The following is a 20281-nucleotide window of genomic DNA, read 5'->3' on the forward strand; positions in this document are numbered from 1 at the left end:
TCTGAAAAGTCAGGCAGTGACTGTTCTTGGTGAACATGCTTTGTCTTTGTATTGAGGGTGCTTGTATGGTAAGTAGCATTGGAAGACTGCCTGTCAAGAAACAGGAGACAAAATATTGAGCATTAAAAAGAATTTTCCGGGCTGGAGAGATGGCTCAGCCGTTAAAGGCTAGGCTCACAACCAAAAATAAAAAGAATTTTCCGACATGAGCTGCTTGCCCATACTGGTGTCATCTGGCCTCTCTGTGTCACCCTGTGGGAACCAGGTCTTAAGCAGCTCAGATGCCTGTCTTCTGTAAAACACAAACTGCACTTTTTGCAGAAGCCTAATGCACTCTCTGGTTTTTGTGAAGTTGCCAGGCTAACTTAGTAGTTTGCCCTTAGTTGTTTTAGGCCCTTCCCAGTTTTTGACATGTTTAGGTTGCTTTTTATAAACCTATAGCATATGATTTTTTTTTCACTTTTTGTTGATGTAATAGTAGTCTGTCTTTAATTTGGGTAGTTCGGCCAGTTACATTTAATGTAATTATTGGCATATACTTTTTATAGTGTCTTCCAGGTTTGTCTTCAATGTGCTTTGTGGTCAAGCATGATCTTGAACTCACTTCCTGCTTCTGCTTCCTACATGCTAGGATTACAGGCCTGCCCTATGTGATTGGTCGATGCCGTGCTGGAATGTATCCGGTCAAGCACCCTACCACCTATGTTGTTGGAGGCTGCTTGTTTGTTCCTGGCCACGCAGAACCAAAATAACCACACAGAAACTAGATTATTTGCAATACTGTTTGGCCAATAGCTTAAGCATATTTTTAGTTAGCTCTTACATCCTAAACTAGCCCATCTCCATTGATCTGTGTATCGCCACATGGCTGTGGCTTTCTAGGTAAAGTTTCCTTCTCAAGTGGGACAATATGGCTTCTCACTGACTCTGCCTTATTTCTCTCTATATATACACCTGATCTTCACCCCCTCCCATCCAGTAATGATTATGCATGACTATTTTAGCCATTTTCTGTTTGCCTAATGCCTTTTCCTTTCCTTCTGCCTGAACTCATTTTGAATCAATAGGCAATAGCATGTGATTTCATTTTATGTCCAGGGCTAGCTTACTAGTTTTACCTTTGTTTTTAAATAGTGGTTGTCCTGGGGTTTGTGACATGCATATTTATTATATTGAGCCTTCACATATGTCCCTTGGTATATGAAAACCTAACAACAGTGTTTCCAATTCCTTCTTCCTATCATGGTCCTGTATATTTACTCCTATGCAAGTTAAATAGGTCCAGATTTACAGCTGGCGATCATGCTTGTCTGATGTAAAAACTTCCTCTAATGTTTCTTATGATTTTTCTTAAATGTATTATCCATCAGTCCTCTTAGCTTTTGTCTGAGATGTCTTTTCTTAGCTTTCACCTTTGAAAGATGTTTTGCTTGGGGTGGATTCTGGGTTGACAGTTTTCCTTCTGGCATTTTAAAGTTATCGCTGCATGACCGTGAGGCCTGTCTGGTTTCTTATGAGAAGCCTGCTGCAAATCTTACTCATCCCTCTACAGAATGTTCCCTTTTCTCTGCCTGCCTCCAAAGAGTTGCAGTACTTTGAATATTTTTGTACATGTTTTCTGTTTGTTAGTTGTTAATGGGGGCAGGCTGACCACTTTCTGTCTTTGTTTAATATCTTTCACTGTTTTTAGAAGACTCACAGCTGTGTAATTCATTTCCACAGCTGTTTCTCCTACAGGAGTTCTAGTCATATGTGTATGTGTGCCCATGCATGCACGCACGAGCTTCCACACACTTTTTTCTTTGTATTTCAATTTGATTTTTTTTAAAAAAGATTCTTATTTATATGTGTATGTGTGCGTGTGAGCATGAGCAAGTGAAGAGAGCATTGCATCCCCAGAGCTGGAGTTAAAGGAGGTTAAGAGCGGCTGCTCGTGCTCTGGAGCAAGCTCTTTCAACTGCTGAGCCCGCTGACACATCTGAGGCATTTATTAGTTCTGTTTCTTACACTTAATAGTCCTTTGAAGAAATACTTCCTCTCTGATACCTTAGAGGTTTCCCAGTGTTTCCATTTGATTTGTTTATATCATGTCTATGTCTGCTGAAATTCTCTTGATGTTTCCTACCTTTTTTTTATTAGAGACCTTCATGTATTGGTTTTAATTATTTTGAAGTTCCATGGTCTGGTGGTTCCAGTATGTGGGCTGCCTCTGCATCAGCTGCTTAGTGCATGGCAGTAGAGTCTCTTTCTTGCTTCTATGTCTTCCATTTTAGCCCAAGACTGAATAAATATACTGTGAAAGATGCCAGGGACTGAGGTAAATAGTGTTTGTGCCTAGAAAAGAGCTTACTTCTCTGTGACCATTAATTTGGGGAGTTGAGCTAGGAGATTCCGGAGTTGGCCTAGTTGATTTCTACTGGTTGTTCTGGCTGTATTGGCCAAAGCATCTGTGACATCTTCAGCTCCTATTTTTCCATAAGAGACTCAGATGTTTGTCTGAGTCCCAGGGACCAGTGTATTCCTGCTCTTTACAGAAGAGATGCATGCCTGGAGGCAGCGGTGCTTTCTGCCTGCCTCAGTGACTATCTCTATAGGCTCTCCTCTTTCTGGCAGTGGAGGAATGAGGCTTGCAAGTGACTCATGTGTTCGTCCCACACTGCTACCTTGTACTTAAGAATTCATGCTATTCTGGCCTACATTGTTTGCTTCAGGTCAGCCAGAGCTACACAATAAGACTCTATCTCAACAAAGCAAACAAAGAATTCATGGTGAAATTTGTATTTAGAATGTTCGAGTGTTGTATAAGGCCACTTGTTCATTCTCGGCTGCCTGGGCCATGAATTAATCACTCAGAAACAGTATTAATTAAATCACTGTTTGGCCAATCACTTAAGGGTATTGTTAGCTAGCTCTTCTCTTATATCTTTGGTTAACCCATTTCTATTATTTTATATTTTACCACAAGGCTTGTGACCTACCAGCAAGGTTCCAGCTGGTGGCCCACGTCTTTCCCCTCTGGTGGCTCCATGGCATCTCCCTGACTCTGCCTTCTTTCTCCCAGCATTCAGTTTAGTTTTTTCCACCTAGCTCTGTTCTCCTATAACTCTGCTATAGGCCCAAAGCAGTTTCTTTATTAATGGTAATCATAGCATACAGAGGGGAATCCCACATCATGCAAGACCTTGGGTTTGATTCACCAACATCAAGAAAAAAAAAGGAAGGATTCCTGAGAAGTTTAGTTGATTACACAGCAACTCCCTTCCTCTTTCGTTACCTGATGCCCTGCCCAAAATCAGGGAATTTGTGTGAGGGACTTGTTTTATCTTGGGTTTTGTTTGGGGTGTATGTGAGAGAGATAGAGAGAGGGAGGGAAACAGCAATAGATAAGACTCCTTACTGGTCAGGAGCTCTCACTAGGTAAGTTAGGCCAGCTGACAGTGAGCCCATGGATCTAGCCACGTATCTACATCCCCGGTACTGGGGTTAGAAACACAGGCCACTCCATGTGCTTGGCTTCTTAATGATGGTCTGTCTTAGTTAGGGTTTCTGTTGCTGTGAAGAGATGCCGTGGCCATGGCCACTCTTAAAGGAACACATTTAATTGGGACTTGACAGTTTAGTCTGTTATGGCTGGAAGCATGGTAGCACGCAGGCAGACTTGGTGCTGGGGAAGCAGCTGAGAGTTCTACATCTGGATCTGATGGCAATGGGAAAAGGACAACCTTGGGCCTAGCTTGGGCTTTTGAAACCTCCAACATCCCTTCCCCTCCAGTGACATGCTTCCCTCCAACAAGGCCACACCTACTCCAACAAGGTGACGCTCCCTAATCATTCTCAAGTAGTGCCACTACCCGATGACTTGGCATTAAAATATATGAGCCTTTGGGAGCCATTCTTTTTCAAATCACCACAGGGTTCAAAAGATAGAACTGAAAACAAGATTTTAGTGACTAAGCCATCTCCCCAGCTCTGTTTGTTTTTGAGTCCTGGTCTAGATATAGTATTTGTGCCTACTTCCAGGATGGCCTGGAACTCAGAATGTAGGCCAGGCCTCCTCAAAACCAGATTTTCCTTCTGCCTCCCAAGTGCTGGGACTACAGGTTTATCACTATACATAGCTTTTTAAAGCTACTGGGTTTTGACTCAAGGGAAGGACTCTTTCTTTGGTCTTTGCAGATTCATTGTTCTTGTAAAGTGGGAATGATAATTACTGTGACAATACAAACTATAACTATGTCTCTAGAGGAGGGGCAGTTGTAGGTGTTAGTGCAGTCATGCATGTGAGAGGACTTAGTACACAGGGTTCCCATAGAACACTGACCACTGCTTTCTAATATGTCATTTCTTTTCTTGTTTTCAGAAATGATCAGAACAGAGAAATAAACCCACAACAGAATCACCGCACCAGAGCCACAGAAAGTGCCGAGACAGAGCCGAGAAACAAGCGGAATAGGAATTAGTATGGGCTTTCGCCAGCTTTTCCATACAGTGACCAGAATATAGTTTTTATTGCCATGTTTAGCAATGCCCAGTGACAATGTTTAATTATAATTGTAATAGTTAATTTATTATTTCATTCTTCTTTGCCTTTCTAGAAAAGAAAACAAAAAAAAAAGTTCTAAAATGATCCTTGACCTTCTTGGTCAGTTGCTTCCTTCTTTAAGACATTTCTCCCCTAAAAACATAATCACTAGCTTTGCACGGCAGACACATTCCTCACAGGGGTGTTTACTCGGTTTGACTCTATTTCAGGATGTTTCTAAGTCATTTTCACTTTTCGCCATTGGCGAACCAGCCCCAGCAAAAACTTCTTTTCTTCCTCATGACAGTAATAAGCTAGTAAGAAGAACATGCTTTATTGTAATCTCTTTGTCTGAGTGCCTGTTGCCAGGCTGCCAGCAGTTAGTGGTCAGTACCTAAGTTGTCTGTTAGACACACCTGTGTCTTCATAGCGTAGGGTTTTATTGTAAAGTCACAAAGTTAGTTTTATAATTTTTAAAAAGGCAGGTAAGTTGGTAATGTAATTTAAGGTAACAGTCATAGGAGCTCTGAAGCATGTGTGTGTTCTTCTGAAGTGACACTTCACTTAAAAAATAGTACTGCTAGCCCCTGGGGTCAGGGAGGTCTCTAACACTTTTACTCCCAGCTGTTAAACAAAACAAATAAATGGGTTTTACCAATGAATACACAATTTGTAATTTCCTTGAAATAGTATGTTGTATTTGAATAAAGGCTATAAATCTTTATATTGCGTTTGTCATAAAATTTGTTATTGTGTTCAAAATGCCTTCAGTTCCCAGTTTTCCCTGCCTTTGTTTGGCATTTCAAAGCGAGCCTGCCCTCCTTGACCCCTCAGCCACTGTGCGGCCCAGACACACAAGCTTTCACACGCATCGCACATATGGCTGGTTTACAACAGTGACCTTATTGCTGGGAAACCATTTATGGCTTCTCCTTTCCAGAGAATGTCTCTGATGCTAGCTTTTTGCTGTGCTTTGGGGCTTCTAACAATGTGTATGGGGGGCAGGGGACTGAGAGCTTCCTCATTATGGCAAGAGTTGAATGTTTTCACACTGGCTCTACCCCTGATATTCCTTATGAGTTCCCTGAGTTTGGGAGACAGACAGCAGTAGCACTCACTGAATCTGTCGGTGGATCTGCTATAGGATAAGTGAGCTGAGTTACCAGGATTAGGCTATAGCGAAAGCCATGTTCCACTTAAAGTGACATAATCTGCTATATTAAGTTGGAAACAATTGTATTTGCAGCAAAAGCAGTTTGCAGAGGAGAGATACAACATAAGTCAGGGAACCAGGCACATGGATCCAAACAGTAACCTCCTATCAGTCACTGTACTGAACACTTAGAATATAGCGATGGCCAGCACTCAGTCCATTCTAAAACTGGTTCTCAGTGCAATAGGAGTCTGTTCCTCAGGGCAGTTGAACAGAATAGGGAGATGGTTTCACTCACTAGGACTTGAGGGGGTTGGAGGAGCGTTACCATGTGGGCACGGCTGCTGTCAAACACTGTCCTGCCTTATCACCTTGAACATTGACTTTTCCTCACAGTTCTGGGGCCTGGAAGACTAGATCAATAGAATAGGGAGGGTGTCTTCTCAGGCCTCTCTCCTTTGCTCGTAGACGCTGCCTTCTCAGAGTGTCCTTACGTGGTCTTCCCTCTGCACACGTGTCTGTCAGATCTCTCCCTGTGAGGACACTTCTCATGCTGAGTCAGACCCTTTTCTGTGACCTTATTTTACTTTACCTCTTAATGAGTCTCTGTAATTAGTCTTGCTCTTAAGACCTCCTACATTGATGACGGGGAGGGGCACAGTTTGGCCTCTAAGAGTAATTGTTTCAGCCAGTGGTTCTCAACCTTCTTAGTGCTGTGACCCTTTAATATAGTTCCTCATGTTGTGGTGACCCCAACCATAAATTTATTTTTGTTGCTACTTCATAACTGTGAATTTGTTACTGTTATGATTGTAATGTAAGTATGTTTCTGATGGCCTTAGGCTACCCCTGTGAAAGGGTTATTCGACTCCCAAGGGGTTGGGACCCACAGGTTAAGAACTACTGATCTAGGTTGAAATCTCAGTGGTACCAAGATTAAGAATAACATAAAGGAACTCTGTGCTGGCCTGAAAAGCAAAACTTAATGGGCACTGCATTTGTGCCCTCTGTGTGTGCACTGAAGGAGAAGTGTGCCTGTTTCACAAGGACTGGGGAATTGAATGCACATTTGATCCAGAATCGGACATAATAAGCTCCTTATTATAAAATTTACCGTAGTAGAATTCCAGTCTCTTCCTGTCATTCACTAGCCCTTGATTTTTTTTTTCTTCTCCTGTGTCCTCAAGGACATGGTGACTGCTGTCAGTTAAACTGGCTCAGAATAGCAGTGACACAAAGTTTGTGGGAATGGGTATTAAGGGAGTTTGTTCTTTATCGTGTGAGTCCCAGGATCAAATTCAGGTCATCAGGGTTGCCAGCATGTGGCCCCCACTTGTATCTTCTAGGGGCACATCCTTTCCTTTTCCCTAGTATTTTTAGGTATCATCAGGCCTCCGACCATTCAGAATTCAGACAGGTGCAAGTCTTAATATGTTGCTGCCCTCCTGATAATTCTTCCAGGCACCTGCCTCACTTCCAGCCCGTCCCCTGGCATAGCTACAGATCAGAGAGAGCCTGTCTTGCTTAGAATGCTGTCCCTGCTGCATCTACTCCTGACCCCCTTGGCCTTTCCATGTTCTAAGTGGAAATGATGGCAGTGGGCCCTTTTTGGTTTGATACTCAGCTTGACCAGGACCCTTAGTGTCCCTCATCAACATTTACGTCTTGCATCCTTTGTTCAACTATTAGGACTGAGTGGTCAGTGGTATACAAAACTAGGAGCCCCTGTTGTGGACCAGGAGAGAGAAGCATTTATCAAGTAGTCACACAAATGAACATATTTACAAGTGCAGCAAAGAAAAGTGTGGCATTGTGAGAGAAACTGACTCCTCCAGGACTACCCCCACTCAAATACACATACATACTCATGCCCAAATAAACACGTATATGTGTGCATATGCACACACACAATGCCTTTATTTGTCTGAAATTCCACAGCGCTCTCTGGGATATGTGCTGTATTTTGCACAAATATTTTTTTTTCAGACATTTCGGTTACTTCCGGGTTTTCTGGTCATAAACGGTTCTGAACAGGGTACCGCTTTTTCACGTGGTTGCTTTCCGAGGGTCCCAGCCATTCAATGACTAGAACAGCTTTGAAGAACACGTGACCAGGTTTTCAAAAGCACCACAGTCTGAGCTTCCATACAAGTTTGCTCTGTGTTTTAAAATAATGAATATTAAGGAACAGATTGGAGCACCCAGATGGGGATTTCAGCAAGTACATGAGGTTTTCTGTGTGCTTCTGTTAACGCAAAGTGGAGGACCTAAAACTGAAGGGAAGAATTCCATGGAGTTACAGGCAAAGGTCCAAAAGACTTGGTGTTCTACTATGGTAGCTTTGATATTTAGGTCTCTGACAGGTACAACTAAAAAATTGTTTTGTGACCCAGACTTTGGGTAGCAGTTGGGTGCACAGCACCTGAATGCATTCACATTCTGGAGCTGATGCCAGTCTAACGCTAACCAAAGAAACCCAGCTGGGTTGGATGTGGCACGGTGAACAGGCAGCAAGCAAGGCTGGCATTCTGCCGTGAATGCCTTTGCTTGAATGGGAGCCCAGGGGGAGAGCGGGGAAATTTTTTGTGCCTGAATTCTAACTTTAGAGCTCACAAGTGACTATTTAATGCGTAGGGGTCCACATAGCATTGTTCGTTTCTGTTCTGATCACGTAAGCACCGCTTTTATGTAGCCCCTGCGTTTGAACAGCCTTATATTGAACTATATGGCTGTTAACAGTCTTCTCTGCTAAATGTATTTTTAGGTCACCTTAAATTCATTGGTAAGTAAAGACCCTTTCAAATGGGATAATTAATTCGTTTTCAATGCTGAGAACACAGTTTAGAGGCTCATGCATGCTAGGTAAGCCATGGTTCACTAAGCTGCTGCCTTGGCCCCTGGGACATTTCTTCAGTTTTAACCATTTGAATCCTAAGAATATCTGCAGGTTTTTAAAAACTGAGCAGCATAAATGAAAGTTTCTGAAAGTGTGATATCTATAAAGAGACATTTAATATCTGCTTTTATTACTTGACACTGATTTACCTGTGTTAAACACTTGAGGGGATTTATAATCCCAGCACTCAGGAGGCAAAGGCAAGTGGATAGATGTAAATTCGAGGCTAGCCTGATCTACAGAGTGATTCTGGGATAGCCAGAGTAACAGTGAGACCCTGTCTCAAACAAATAAAACCAAAAAGGCAACCAAGAAAGACGGCAACAGCCAAGCTTGACGGGCTCTTAAGGGACATAGCATGGTGGAGTGCTGACATTTGGTCTGAGGAGAGGCGCTCAGCCACTTCGTCATAGAGTTCTAGAAGCGGAGACTAAAGGGCAGTGCTTATCTAGATCTGTTTGAAGATCATAGAAAATGTAATCATTGCTGCTCAGAAGTTGAGAGTACATTTCCCTCCAAATCATCTTTTGTCCAGAGCTGTTGCTGGTTTTGTTTTTCTAGGGAGAGTTGTGAGCTTGTTCTCTTTGAATCCACTTACTCCCCATGCCATGCAGTGTTTGAAGAGAGGCAGGGTTCTTTTAAGGTACAGCGGAAGTTCTAGTGAAGGATGCCGTGTAAGCTGAAATGGAATGGAGCCCCAAAGAGAAGTGGGGTGCTAAAGGAACTTGCTAGCCAAGAAGTCTGTCAGGGGGTTGGCAAATTATAAATAAACGTAGGTAGATAGGATAGAATGCTTAGAAACAAGTCAGAAATCAAACGCTAGACCACAATGTGTGCTTGGGCAAAGGGGGTTGAACTATGAAGGCATTCTACTGTCCTTGACATTGTTTGAGTGGCATTGATCTACTTCACAGCCTAAGATAAGGACCATATTATTCCTATAACCTTGAGAATAAACACTAGTGACTACAAACTCTGAGTGTTCCAAGCCTGAAAATGGAAATAAGGGAGAAAGGGAGGAAAGCAATGTTTATAAACGACAAAGCAAGATAAGTCCAATATATCGATAATATGTATGTAAATCACCACATACAAACTTGTGTGGTGTTGGTTTTTAGGTAGGGTTTTGTTTTGTAGCCCAGGCTATTAACAAACTCATCATCCTTCTGCCTCATCCTTCTGAGTGCCAGGATAATAGATAGGTGTAAGCCACCCTGGCTGGTAGCTTTACATGGCTTTAGAGATATGCAGAAAGTAAACCGTAGGAGCTGCTACCAGCTAGATTGGGTGTAGCAGCGATAGTGCCACACTAGCTCTCCTGGGTTTGGGGTTGGTTTTTGTTGTCTGTTACTGAGGGTGAAGCTCAGGGCCCCACATGCTCAGCATGCGGTCTACCACTGAACCACATTCCTCGTCCTTTATTTCACTGTGAATTAGTGAGAACCTATGAGAGCTGGAGCTTGGATTAGCATTGACAAAGGGATGCGCTCTGCATCTAGAGCACTGGAAGCATGGTGTGCTCAAGACTTAGTTCAGTTCCTGCGGAAGGATGGCAGCGGATGTTGCCCTGGAGAGTCGAGTGCCAGCTTTGCTGGAATTTGCCTTGGTGTTACTTCACTTCCCTTATGGTTTCCTCTGCAGTGACACTTCACCAAGCCCCGCCATTCAGTTGACAGATCCCTTACTTTTATGTGATTTTGCCTCACCTCCTTTTGGGAGAAAAAGTTGATAACATGAATAGTGACTTGGTGAATGCTGCATGAGAACATGGTAACAACACACGTGCAAGGAAGAGACTCTGCAGCTCAAGCAGCCGTGTTGGCTCCTTTGTTACCCTGACACAGAGTTATCTGAAGAGGGGAGCCTCAGTTGAAAAATTGATCTGGCTGTAGGGTGTTTTCTTAATAGGGATTGATGGAGGACTGGGCCCATTGTAGGTACTGCCATCCCTGGTGGTCCTGGGTTCTGTAAGAAAGCAGGCTGAACCAGCTGTGTGGAGTAAGCCAGTAAACAGCACCCTGCCATGGCCTCTTTGTTAGCTCCTGCCTTCAGGTTCCTACCTTGTTTGAGTTCCTGTCCTGACTTTCTTAGATGATGAACAGTGATATGGAGGTATACACCTTTTTCTCTCCAAGTTGCTTTGGTTCTGATATTTCATCACAGCAGTAGTAAGCCAAACAAAGACAAAGCCTGCTGTGTGAGCAGTCCAGCCTAGGAGTGGAGCCCTTCTCTTACCTGGGCCTTAACTACTGCTTCAGTGGAATAGGGCATTTGACTGGAGTCTAGACTGTCTCAGGTGGAAGGGCCTTTGCTATCATCATCCAGCTCGGCCCCTCCTGAAGCGAGCTGCAGTGAGGGTCTATGTTTACGGGTCTCTGGCTATATTATTCCACATGTTTCTCAGATGGAGCCTCTGGCTGAGATGATTTTGGAGTTTGCTGTAAAGAAGGAGCGGCCCTATTGGGTTAGTCTTCCTGTGATTAAGAACCTCATTTTAAGCTGGGCAGTGGTGCTACATGCCTCTAATCCCTCAATTCAGATCTTCCCAGTGCTTGGGAGGCAGAGGCAGGCAGATCGATGACTTTTGGGTCTGGTCTACAGAGTAAGTTCCAGGACAGCCAGGACTATACAAAAAGAGAGAGAAAGAAAAAAGGAAAATAGAAAAAAGAAAAAGAACCTTCTTTTGAGAGCAGCATTGAAAACAGTATTGAATATCGGTCCTCCAGCCAGGGAACCGGAAGGAAATGCTTTCCATGTCATGGCTTTCAATATCACCGAGAAATCACGGATCTGAGGGGTCTGGTAGTTCCTGGCCAGTGGTTTTGTAGGTTCCTGAATTGAAGGTCTGAGGCTCTATAAGTAACTTCACCAAAGGTATAGCTGCTGCTGCTTGTGTTTCCAAGGAGACCATTTGGGCCTTAAGCTCTGGAAGCGGTTTAGGGTGAGGACAATTGATCAACTTTAAACTCTGTCCTCTTCAGTAAGCAAGGATAATCCTGATGGAGACTGGGTAGGGAAATGTGTGTTTCCATACCTCTATCCAGTCCACTCTTAAGTATGTTATCATGCAGTGTCAGGCCACTTGGTCACTGACTACATCTAGTAGATCACTTCCTTAGTCTGCCGCCGCCATCAGCTCCTGTGGTCGGCTCTTGACATCGCTGAACTGTTCAACAATTCTCTGATCTCTTCCAAGACGTTCATTACTTTGACTTTATCATATCTTTGTTGTCTGTCATCCAAAATCTAATGTGTTTTTACTCCCCTATAAAAGAGTTTAGGTTAACGGGGTGGTGGTGCACACCTTCCTTTAATCACACCATTCAGAAGGCAGAGGTAGGCGGATCTCTGTGAGATAGCCTGGTCTACAAGAGCTAGTTCCAGGACAGCTAGGGCTGTTACACAGAGAAACCCTATCTCAAAAAAAAAAAAGTTGAGTAAGCATTCTCTTGCCTCTCCCCTCAACCAAACTTACTTGGTCCTCTATGATTGACCTTCTCGTCAGTCTGCTCTCCTCTCAGTACTCTTTGCTGGAGCACTGTTTTCTGCCTAATTTATAATTTCTGTGTTTGTTTACTTCCCATCACAAAGGTTACAATAAAGGTTGATCAGGGCTTGTACTTCTGTGCTTTGGGGCCCGTGGCAAGATGGCAATACAAAGGAACTGGTGTCCCGCAATCTCTTTCTAGAGCGTGGAATGATCCAATGACTGGAAGACCTTCTAGGCTCCACCTTTTACATTCCTGCAACTCCCCAGTAGCACCATGATTGAAACCAAGCCATTAGTCTTTGGACAACATTCAAAATCCAAACCATAGAAACTTTGAACCTTGAGTATCAAAATACTCCAGAGGCTAGTCTGGAGCTCCTGATTAATATTTTTATTTACTTTTTTCTTTTTTGAGACAGGGTTCCTCTGTAGCTTTGGAACCTGTCCTGAAACTCACTCTGTAAACCAGGCTGGCCTACTCTCACAGAGCTCCACCTGCCTACCAAGTGCTGAGATTAAAGGCAAATTTTTGAATTTTTATTTGTGTGTGTTTTTTTGTATATATGTACCATGTATGCACATGTGCCCCTGGAAAACAGAATGGGCATTTGATCCCCTGGAACTGGAGGTACAGGCAGTTGTGAGCCTCCAGATGCTGGTCCTGGGAACCAAACTTGGGTCTTCTGCAAGAACAGCAAATGCTCTGAACCTGAGTCAGCTCTGTAGCAAGAGATTGAGCTTGCTGAGTGGGAGGTGATACTTCACTGTGAGGATCATTTGCATTTCTTTTTTTTTTTTTTTTGGTTTTTCGAGACAGGGTTTCTCTGTGATTTTGGAGCCTGACCTGGAACTAGCTCTTGTAGACCAGGCTGGCCTCGAACTCACAGAGATCCGCCTGCCTCTGCCTCCGGAGTGGGAGTGCTGGGATTAAAGGCGCTTCACCACCACCACCTGGCTCATTTGCATTTCTTTAATGACTGTCTTCCAATGGGCTTCTTGACCAGCTATGCATCTTCTTTCTTCGATGTCCTAAGTCTCTTGCTTATTTTTAAATCAGATTATCTGTTTTGATTACATTCCCGTTTATTCTTTTACCTTTAACCACCACGTCCTGCGGGTTAACTGGTTTAGACTTAACAAGGTCCCCTCCACCATCCACTACTACCACATTAAGGCACCGCTGTCTCTCAGGGAGGCCACCGTTCTGACCTCCTAACCGGTCTTTTTCCACCCACACTTAGCCCACTCAATCCTTTCTCTTTGATTGCTTTCATTCTCCCCCACTGCTCATTCGACCACAGCTGCATGGATCTGTGAATAGTTGCTATGGCCCCTAAGGGCTTTGATTTCACTTGTGGAATTCTCCAGCCTGGCTGCTCACATGGCTGGCGGCTTCTCTTGCGTGTTACTGTCTTGAGGAAGCTGCCTTGCACCTGTCTAAGATACTCCATCCTTCAAGAAGTCATCTGCTCTCAACAGTCCTCCCTTCTTCATACTTACCCCGCCCAAAGCACTGCTTTGCCTACTTGTTTATTGCTTGTGTGCCCTTACCTGGAGGGCACTCAGCAACACGAGGGGGTTTATCACGGTTCCTACTGTGACTGCGAGGCCTGTGGTGGGCCTGGCGAGTACACAGCAGACTTTCAGAACCTCTGTGTTGAAAGACAAAGGAAACAAGCCCTAAGTAGGCTGAGCCTCTTCCTCGTTGCTGGCATGTGAGGTCCAAGGCCAGGGCCTGACCTGTGTGGCGCTCACATGTTTGCTCCCGGTGCTCTGCTTAGCATCTGAGACCAGTGGATGAGTCAAAGCAGACCCGAGTCCTTGCGGAGGAGCAAAGAGATCTTAGGTTGAGACTCTTTGGAGATTTTCCTTCCTTGGTTTCTACCTGGTTCAATTGAATGAAAAAGATGCAATTATACCATGCATGGGAACCCCTCCAAATCTTCATAGATCAGAAACTGCTTTCAGTAGTGGGGGTGTGTCCTCACTAGCTGTATGGTGATCTTTATTGTAAGCTTATACACACTAATTGTTTTTCTGTTTCTAGGAAGTTTGATGTTTTTCTAGAATTTACACCTCCTACCAACTAAAAGTGGTTACAAGGACATTAGTGAAGACCTACACTATAGAAAGTACTTTTTATTTATTTATTTTATTTTATTTATTTATTATGTATGCAATATTCTGTCTGTGTCTATGCCTGCAGGCCAGAAGAGGGCACCAGACCCCATTACAGATGATTGTGAGCCACCATGTGGTTACTGGGAATTGAACTCAGGACCTTTGGTAGAGCAGGCAATGCTCTTAACCTCTGAGCCATCTCTCCAGCCCCAGAAAGTACTTTTTAAATTTTATTTTATTTTTGGTTTGTTGAGACAGGGTTTCTCTGTGTAACAGCCCCGGCTTTCCTGGAACTCACCTTGTAGATGAGGCTGGCCTCGAACTCTCAGAGAGCCACCTGCTTCTGCCTCCCAAATGCTGGTATTACAGGCATGCGCCAGCACCACCCAGCTACTTTTTATTTTTATAGAAGATATGTTGTGTCTTGGATTTAAACACTGAATATGTAACCTTTAGTCTTACTTCTTTGGGCCTGGACTTCTTTTTACTTTGAACCTTGTGTTAAGCTAAAGATCTAATAGGCAAATATTCATCTTCAAAGATGGCGAAAAAACTCCTGGTGCTAAAAGTGATTACTCTGTCTTCCTAGGTGCCTTCAAGGATTTTGTTAATAGCTTTCCTTTTTGTTAAACAGATTATCAGACTGCCTCTGTCACATTGAAATGCTCTGCACTGACATCCCTTCCTCTGGGGGTTTTGTGATGAGAAGCACTGAGATTTTTGTTCTGTATAGAAAGCTCTGCTTCTACGAACACATTGATTGATTCTCATCAGGAGACAGCACAAGGGCTTGTCTGAAGGATTAGGGCGACTGTGGTCGTGGAACTGGGACAGCAGCTCTGGATTGCTCTTCGGCTTTTCTGATCAGAAGTTCAAATCGTCATAAAGAGTTGAGCTTGAAATCAGCCAGGGAGCCTGCCTGGTGCGGGGCTGTTCTTTCATGGGTGTGGCCACTCAGTCCAGAGAGAAAGATGGTTCTTGTAAGGCGAGGCAGTTGAGAAACAAAATTAGAATGAGCGGACATTGCATCTGGCTGTGGGTTAGTTACTGGAGTACTGGAGTTGCTGTGGGATCTTCATTGCAGGATGTTTCTTACTTGTGACTTCCCGTCCATTTATGTGTTGTAGAGAAATGTCCTGATGAACCTGGTAGCTATCAGATTGTTTTCATTGAGCTTCCAGTTGTATATGGAAGAGCAATGGCCCTTTAGAGGAGGAACAGCAATATCCTAATGGCATTGGTTAATTTAAAATTTTAAATATTTTCCTTCTGTAGTGCTGTGGCAATGCAATGTTCTGATCAAATATACTGCTTCCATTCTAAGAGGCTGGAACCTTGTTGGACCTCGGAGAGCAAGAGTTAATGATACACCTTAGGTCACTTAAGACTGCTGTCCTGCTATGAACTCCACTCAACCTGTTGGTTTAACCTGCCATTAAGATAGAGGTTCTCAACCTGGGGGTCGAATGACCCTTTCACAGGGGTCACCCAAGACCATTGGAAAACACATACTTACATTATGAGTCATAACAGTAGCAGGATCACAGGTATGACACAGCAACAAAGAAGATCTTATGAATCAGCATCACCACAACATGAGGACGGTATTAAAGGGTCACAGCATCAGAAAGGTTCAGAACCACTGCTTTAAGAGAACAAGATAGCTGGGTGCTGGTGGTGCATGCTTTAATACCAGCGCTCAAGAAGCAAAGGCAGGCAGATCTTTGAGTTCGAGCCCAACCTGGACTGCATTGTGAGTTCTGAGACCTGGTCTCAAAAAACCAGGGAGGGGTTGGGGAGGGGGTGGGCAATGTAACAGCCAGCTTTACTTTCCTTAGATTTCCCATGTAATCAACTAAGCTAGCGCATAGCTGTAATCTTAAATTACGTACTCTTCCATGCTCCCGACCCAGAGGAATGCATATGTATTATGATAATCATTTTCTGGAAACAACAAATAGAGACTGAAAACAGTCTTATAAAATGAATATCTGATGCAAATGTTGAACACAGCTTATGGATATTGCTTGATTAATAATGATGTTTTCAATACAGTTTTATCTGCGTCAGTTGGGGTTGGTGACTTAACCCTTGGTAAAACTATTAAAGATTTCTGAAAAGTATCCTTTATTTCTTCTCCTATGTGATGCTTTCTGTGCTGGTCAATAAAGACAGAGCAAGGCTATTTGTTAGGGACAGACACAACACACAAACACACAAGGACAGACAGAAACAGATTCACAAGACAGCCTTCAGACAGGCACAGATCCAGACTCATACACCAGGCAAACAGGACGGAAGACGTGGAGAGTGGAGTAGAGAATTCAGATCTAGTCTCTCTCCCGGTTAAATGACAATGGGGAGGGTGTGCGCCTTGATTTCTTTCCTTAATGTGGCACCAATGTGTTATTAGTGACTCAGAGTCAGTAATGCGAATGCATTAAATCTACATACGGAATATTATTATATTCATTATTCATAAAACACCGGAGTTTTCATCCCTCCCTGCTGCCACTGTGTTCTAACCACTGAGTCCCCACCTTTGGGGATAGCCAGTGCCTCTCAGTTCTTGGATCTTTCTAGAGCTATTTTATGCCTTGTATCTAAGTGTGTGTTTCAGCTTTCTTCCCCCACAGGCTTCATCTTGTTGAACTGCAACTTCAAATCTTCAGTAAGAAAATGGACATAAAGATAATCTTCAGAATAAAGATATCAAACACAGTCCCCAGACCAAGACTCAGAAGCCTCTAGAAGAGAGTAGGGTTTGCTTGGAAGTTTCCAGACAGCTCAAGCTGTCACTGTAGGATATCATCTTTTTCAGGGTGCCCTCTTCCCAAGCAGAGAAGAGACTTGACAAACCACAGAGAATTCCCCACAATCCCAATTTGGATAGTAAAACCCTTGATTGTCTTCATAAGTGTCAGAACAGAATATGACAAATTAGTATTAAAATTAAATGTTGGATAAATGAGTGTATGAAGTTCCCTCATCTTAGAATCTGGGCTGTTAGGGCTAGACACACTCTTCAAGATCCTTTTGCCTAACCATGTGAGTAACTGGCTGGTCCAGGCCTTACATCTGAGATTGGAACTGCTGAATGTTGCTCCTGAATTGTATGTATGTGTAACTATGTATTTGGTCATGTGTGCCGCATCTTAAAGGGGGCACAGGGAGAAAGGACTGTGAACATAAGCACTAACCGACTTTTAGGAGAAGAAATGTTAGACAGATATACGTATCTTTACAGCAAATTAAACATGCTAAGATGTGTAACTAGAACCAGTCAATAGAACTATGGAAGTCAGTTCAGCTTAGTGTGGGGAGACCTTTCCAACAACCAGCGGTAAGAGTCATCTGCTCAGGGTTCCCGTGTTTAAACAGTGGGTGACCACTGAGAGGTGACCTTGAAAGGACAACTGAGGGAGAGGCTGTCTACTGGAATGAGATGGGATGACCCCTTCGGTCACTACGCACTCGGATTCTACTCTTGACTTAGTATTCCATTGGAGCGCTGCTTTAGTATGGCCTTCCTTTGTTAAATTTCGTCATGTCTATTGGCTCTGTTAGACGCACCTACTTTGTTCCTGTTAGAAAGAATTAGATACCTATGTTTATGGTCTACAATTTCTGTTGCTCCCATAACAAATTGTCACAAATGTTGTGTTATAAAGCTTCACAGGTGCATTGTCTTCTTCTGAGTTTCCCTGGATTGAACTCAGGATTTTGGCAGGGACACGATTCCTTCTAGAGGCCTTCGGGGAGAATGCTTGCCTGCCCCATGCCTCTGTTGGATGCTGTGCACATTAGCAGGCTTGCTGCTGCTTCCTTCATCCTTAAAGCCTGAAATAGCCAGCTGGGTCCACCCTGCCTCGCTCTAACCTTTTCAGCCGCCCCCCCATTTCCATGTTTTAGGATCCTTACTATTTATTACATTTGGGTCCACCTAGGACATCCAGAATAGCCTCCCTAAAAAGGTAAATTCCATCCCTACATACCCTCAGTTCTCCTTTGCGCTGATCCTAAAGTACTGTCAACTTCTGTGATATCATTGGGTGGCCATCATTCCGCCTGCTTGGTTGTGCCACAGATACGCTATTTTCCTCTCCAGAGATACACAGGACCATCGTCTACATTTGATTGTCTCTCTTGGTGTCCTGTCATTGGTCATGATCATTTGTGAGGCTGAGCTAGCCTATTTCGTAGTCTCTCAAGGGGTTCTGTGTTGACATTAAAAAAAAAATTCTCAGACTTCTACTGTGTCTGGGCTGTGTGTGTGTGTGTGTGTGTGTGTGTGTGTGTGTGTGTGTGTACCCTGCTCAGCACCTACTTCCTAAATATCTGGATCAATATTGACCTTACCTGGACCCTGCCCAGGCCAGCCCTTGGAGCGGTTTATGCTCCCAGAGAGAGGGTGTCTCAAATGCACTTTGTTGTATGGTCTTATGTTGATCAGCCTGTACTAAAGAAATGGACTCCTCCATCACTGTCCCATGCCCACTGCAGAAAGTATAAATTTTTATGTGTGGAAATTAAACTCAGACTTAAACACAAGTCGTAAAAGCAAAGCTGCCCTGTGAATTATTGATGGCGGCTGCTGAACTCGGTTTCACACCCTGTTCTGTCCAGGAGTGGAGGGAGGTGCAGACTTACAGCCCAGCCTTGACCTCGGTAGAGAAGGAACACTAAAATATAGCAATGGAAAAGTGAGGACAAAATTGATAGGGGGACAGGAGCAGCCGTTGCCGGAGCCATTGAAACTCCAAATTCTTGTTTAATTTTCCTTTAGGCAAAATAGAGATCGTGCTGGAATGTGGTGTCCTCACTGACCACTGCCCAGTTGCTGGCTTTGTACTTTACCATTCCTTCTGCCACACTGTATTTTAGTCAGAACGGTAGCACTTGGTGGTCACCAGTGCGTGGTCCTGTCTTTGGGCTCAGTTCCTCACATACGGCACCTGTCAGAGAAGAGCAAAGACAGGAAGGTGTCCCTGGACAGGACATGGGTGCATGCACACCACCGCCTTAGCCTCTTGGGTCACTCCTTCAAGTCCCATCTGACCTTGTTCTGCAGCTGGACAGCCTTCCCTGGCTCTGCTGCCCCCGCCTCAGGCGCGAGGCTAAGGTTTCATTTCTGAGGCTTCTTTATGCACGAAGAACTGGAGTTGAAATGACACAGCGGTCGTCTTGATTCAGTCTCAACTTTCCCTTCTCCACGAGGTGCCCAGCTTCCATCTGGACACGGCCAGCAGCTTTTAGGAGTGCTTAAACACCACGATGTCAGCATTGACCTGTGTGCATCTACTCTCACCCCAGCAGCTCTGGGAGAAGTGTGCTGTTGAGGATGTGAGTGACCAGGCGACACTTTCCCTGGTTGGCCAGTCAAAATCACTTTTATTCTTTGGCAATGCAGATTGCTTTAAAACTCAATCCAGATCTTACACTTTCTATTCACATCAAACTGACATGGAAGCCAAGTAGCCTTTTCTGGGCTTCATTTGACAGACAGGGACGGGACACTTAGGTCCACCAGTGCAGACTCTTTGCTCCCTGCTCACTTTTATCAGCAACCCCAGCCATTCTCTTTCATCCCTGCTACCCTTCGTCAGTCTGGAGAGCAAACCAGAATTGGACAGCACAGAGATTAATGAGGGAATGTCTGTGCAGGACAAAGGGGAGGGGGATGGTGGCATATGCCTAGATTACTAGCTTCTTTGAAGGTAGTATATCAGGGCCAGTCTGCACTACCTGGTACTCTGTCCCAAAGAACCAAAATAAAGGGAGCAGGAAGAGCCTTTAGGAGACTTCTGGACACCTGTGAGAGCACGGGAGCAGGGAAGACTTGGGAAGGAAGAATCCTGACCTGGTGCACCAAGAAAATTTTAGCTAGCTCAGTAGGGAGCGGTAGACGAAAGGATGGTGGCCATTAGAGGAAGCCTTCTGCTCCGATCAGAATGACCTGTGTGGATCTTTATCAGTGGCTTCTCCAGGGTCTCCAACAAATCCCCACTGAAGGGGAGGTGCGGCACTGTCACCGCAGCAAGTGTGTGTGTCCTCCCTGTGGCCCAGATAGCTGCTCATCAGAGTAATTTCCATCAGAAT

General features: G+C 44.1%; 1 protein-coding gene across 3 annotated transcripts in view; it reads left to right on the plus strand.

The window, feature by feature from the left end:
• Nucleotides 1–5248, plus strand: part of Rad18 (RAD18 E3 ubiquitin protein ligase) — a 92216-nt gene extending 86968 nt beyond the window's left edge. For 2 of the 3 annotated variants that reach the window (XM_075983262.1, XM_075983264.1), the window contains one exon: nt 4361–5248. In XM_075983262.1, the coding sequence (XP_075839377.1) occupies nt 4361–4460 (100 nt within the window). In that variant the 3' untranslated portion in view covers nt 4461–5248. The remainder of the gene's footprint in view (nt 1–4360) is intronic. The other variant, XM_075983263.1, reaches the window with a different exon arrangement.
• Nucleotides 5249–20281: the final 15033 nt, after the last annotated feature.

Source organism: Microtus pennsylvanicus, chromosome 8, assembly GCF_037038515.1.
Source record: "Microtus pennsylvanicus isolate mMicPen1 chromosome 8, mMicPen1.hap1, whole genome shotgun sequence".
Classification (NCBI taxonomy): domain Eukaryota; kingdom Metazoa; phylum Chordata; class Mammalia; order Rodentia; family Cricetidae; genus Microtus; species Microtus pennsylvanicus.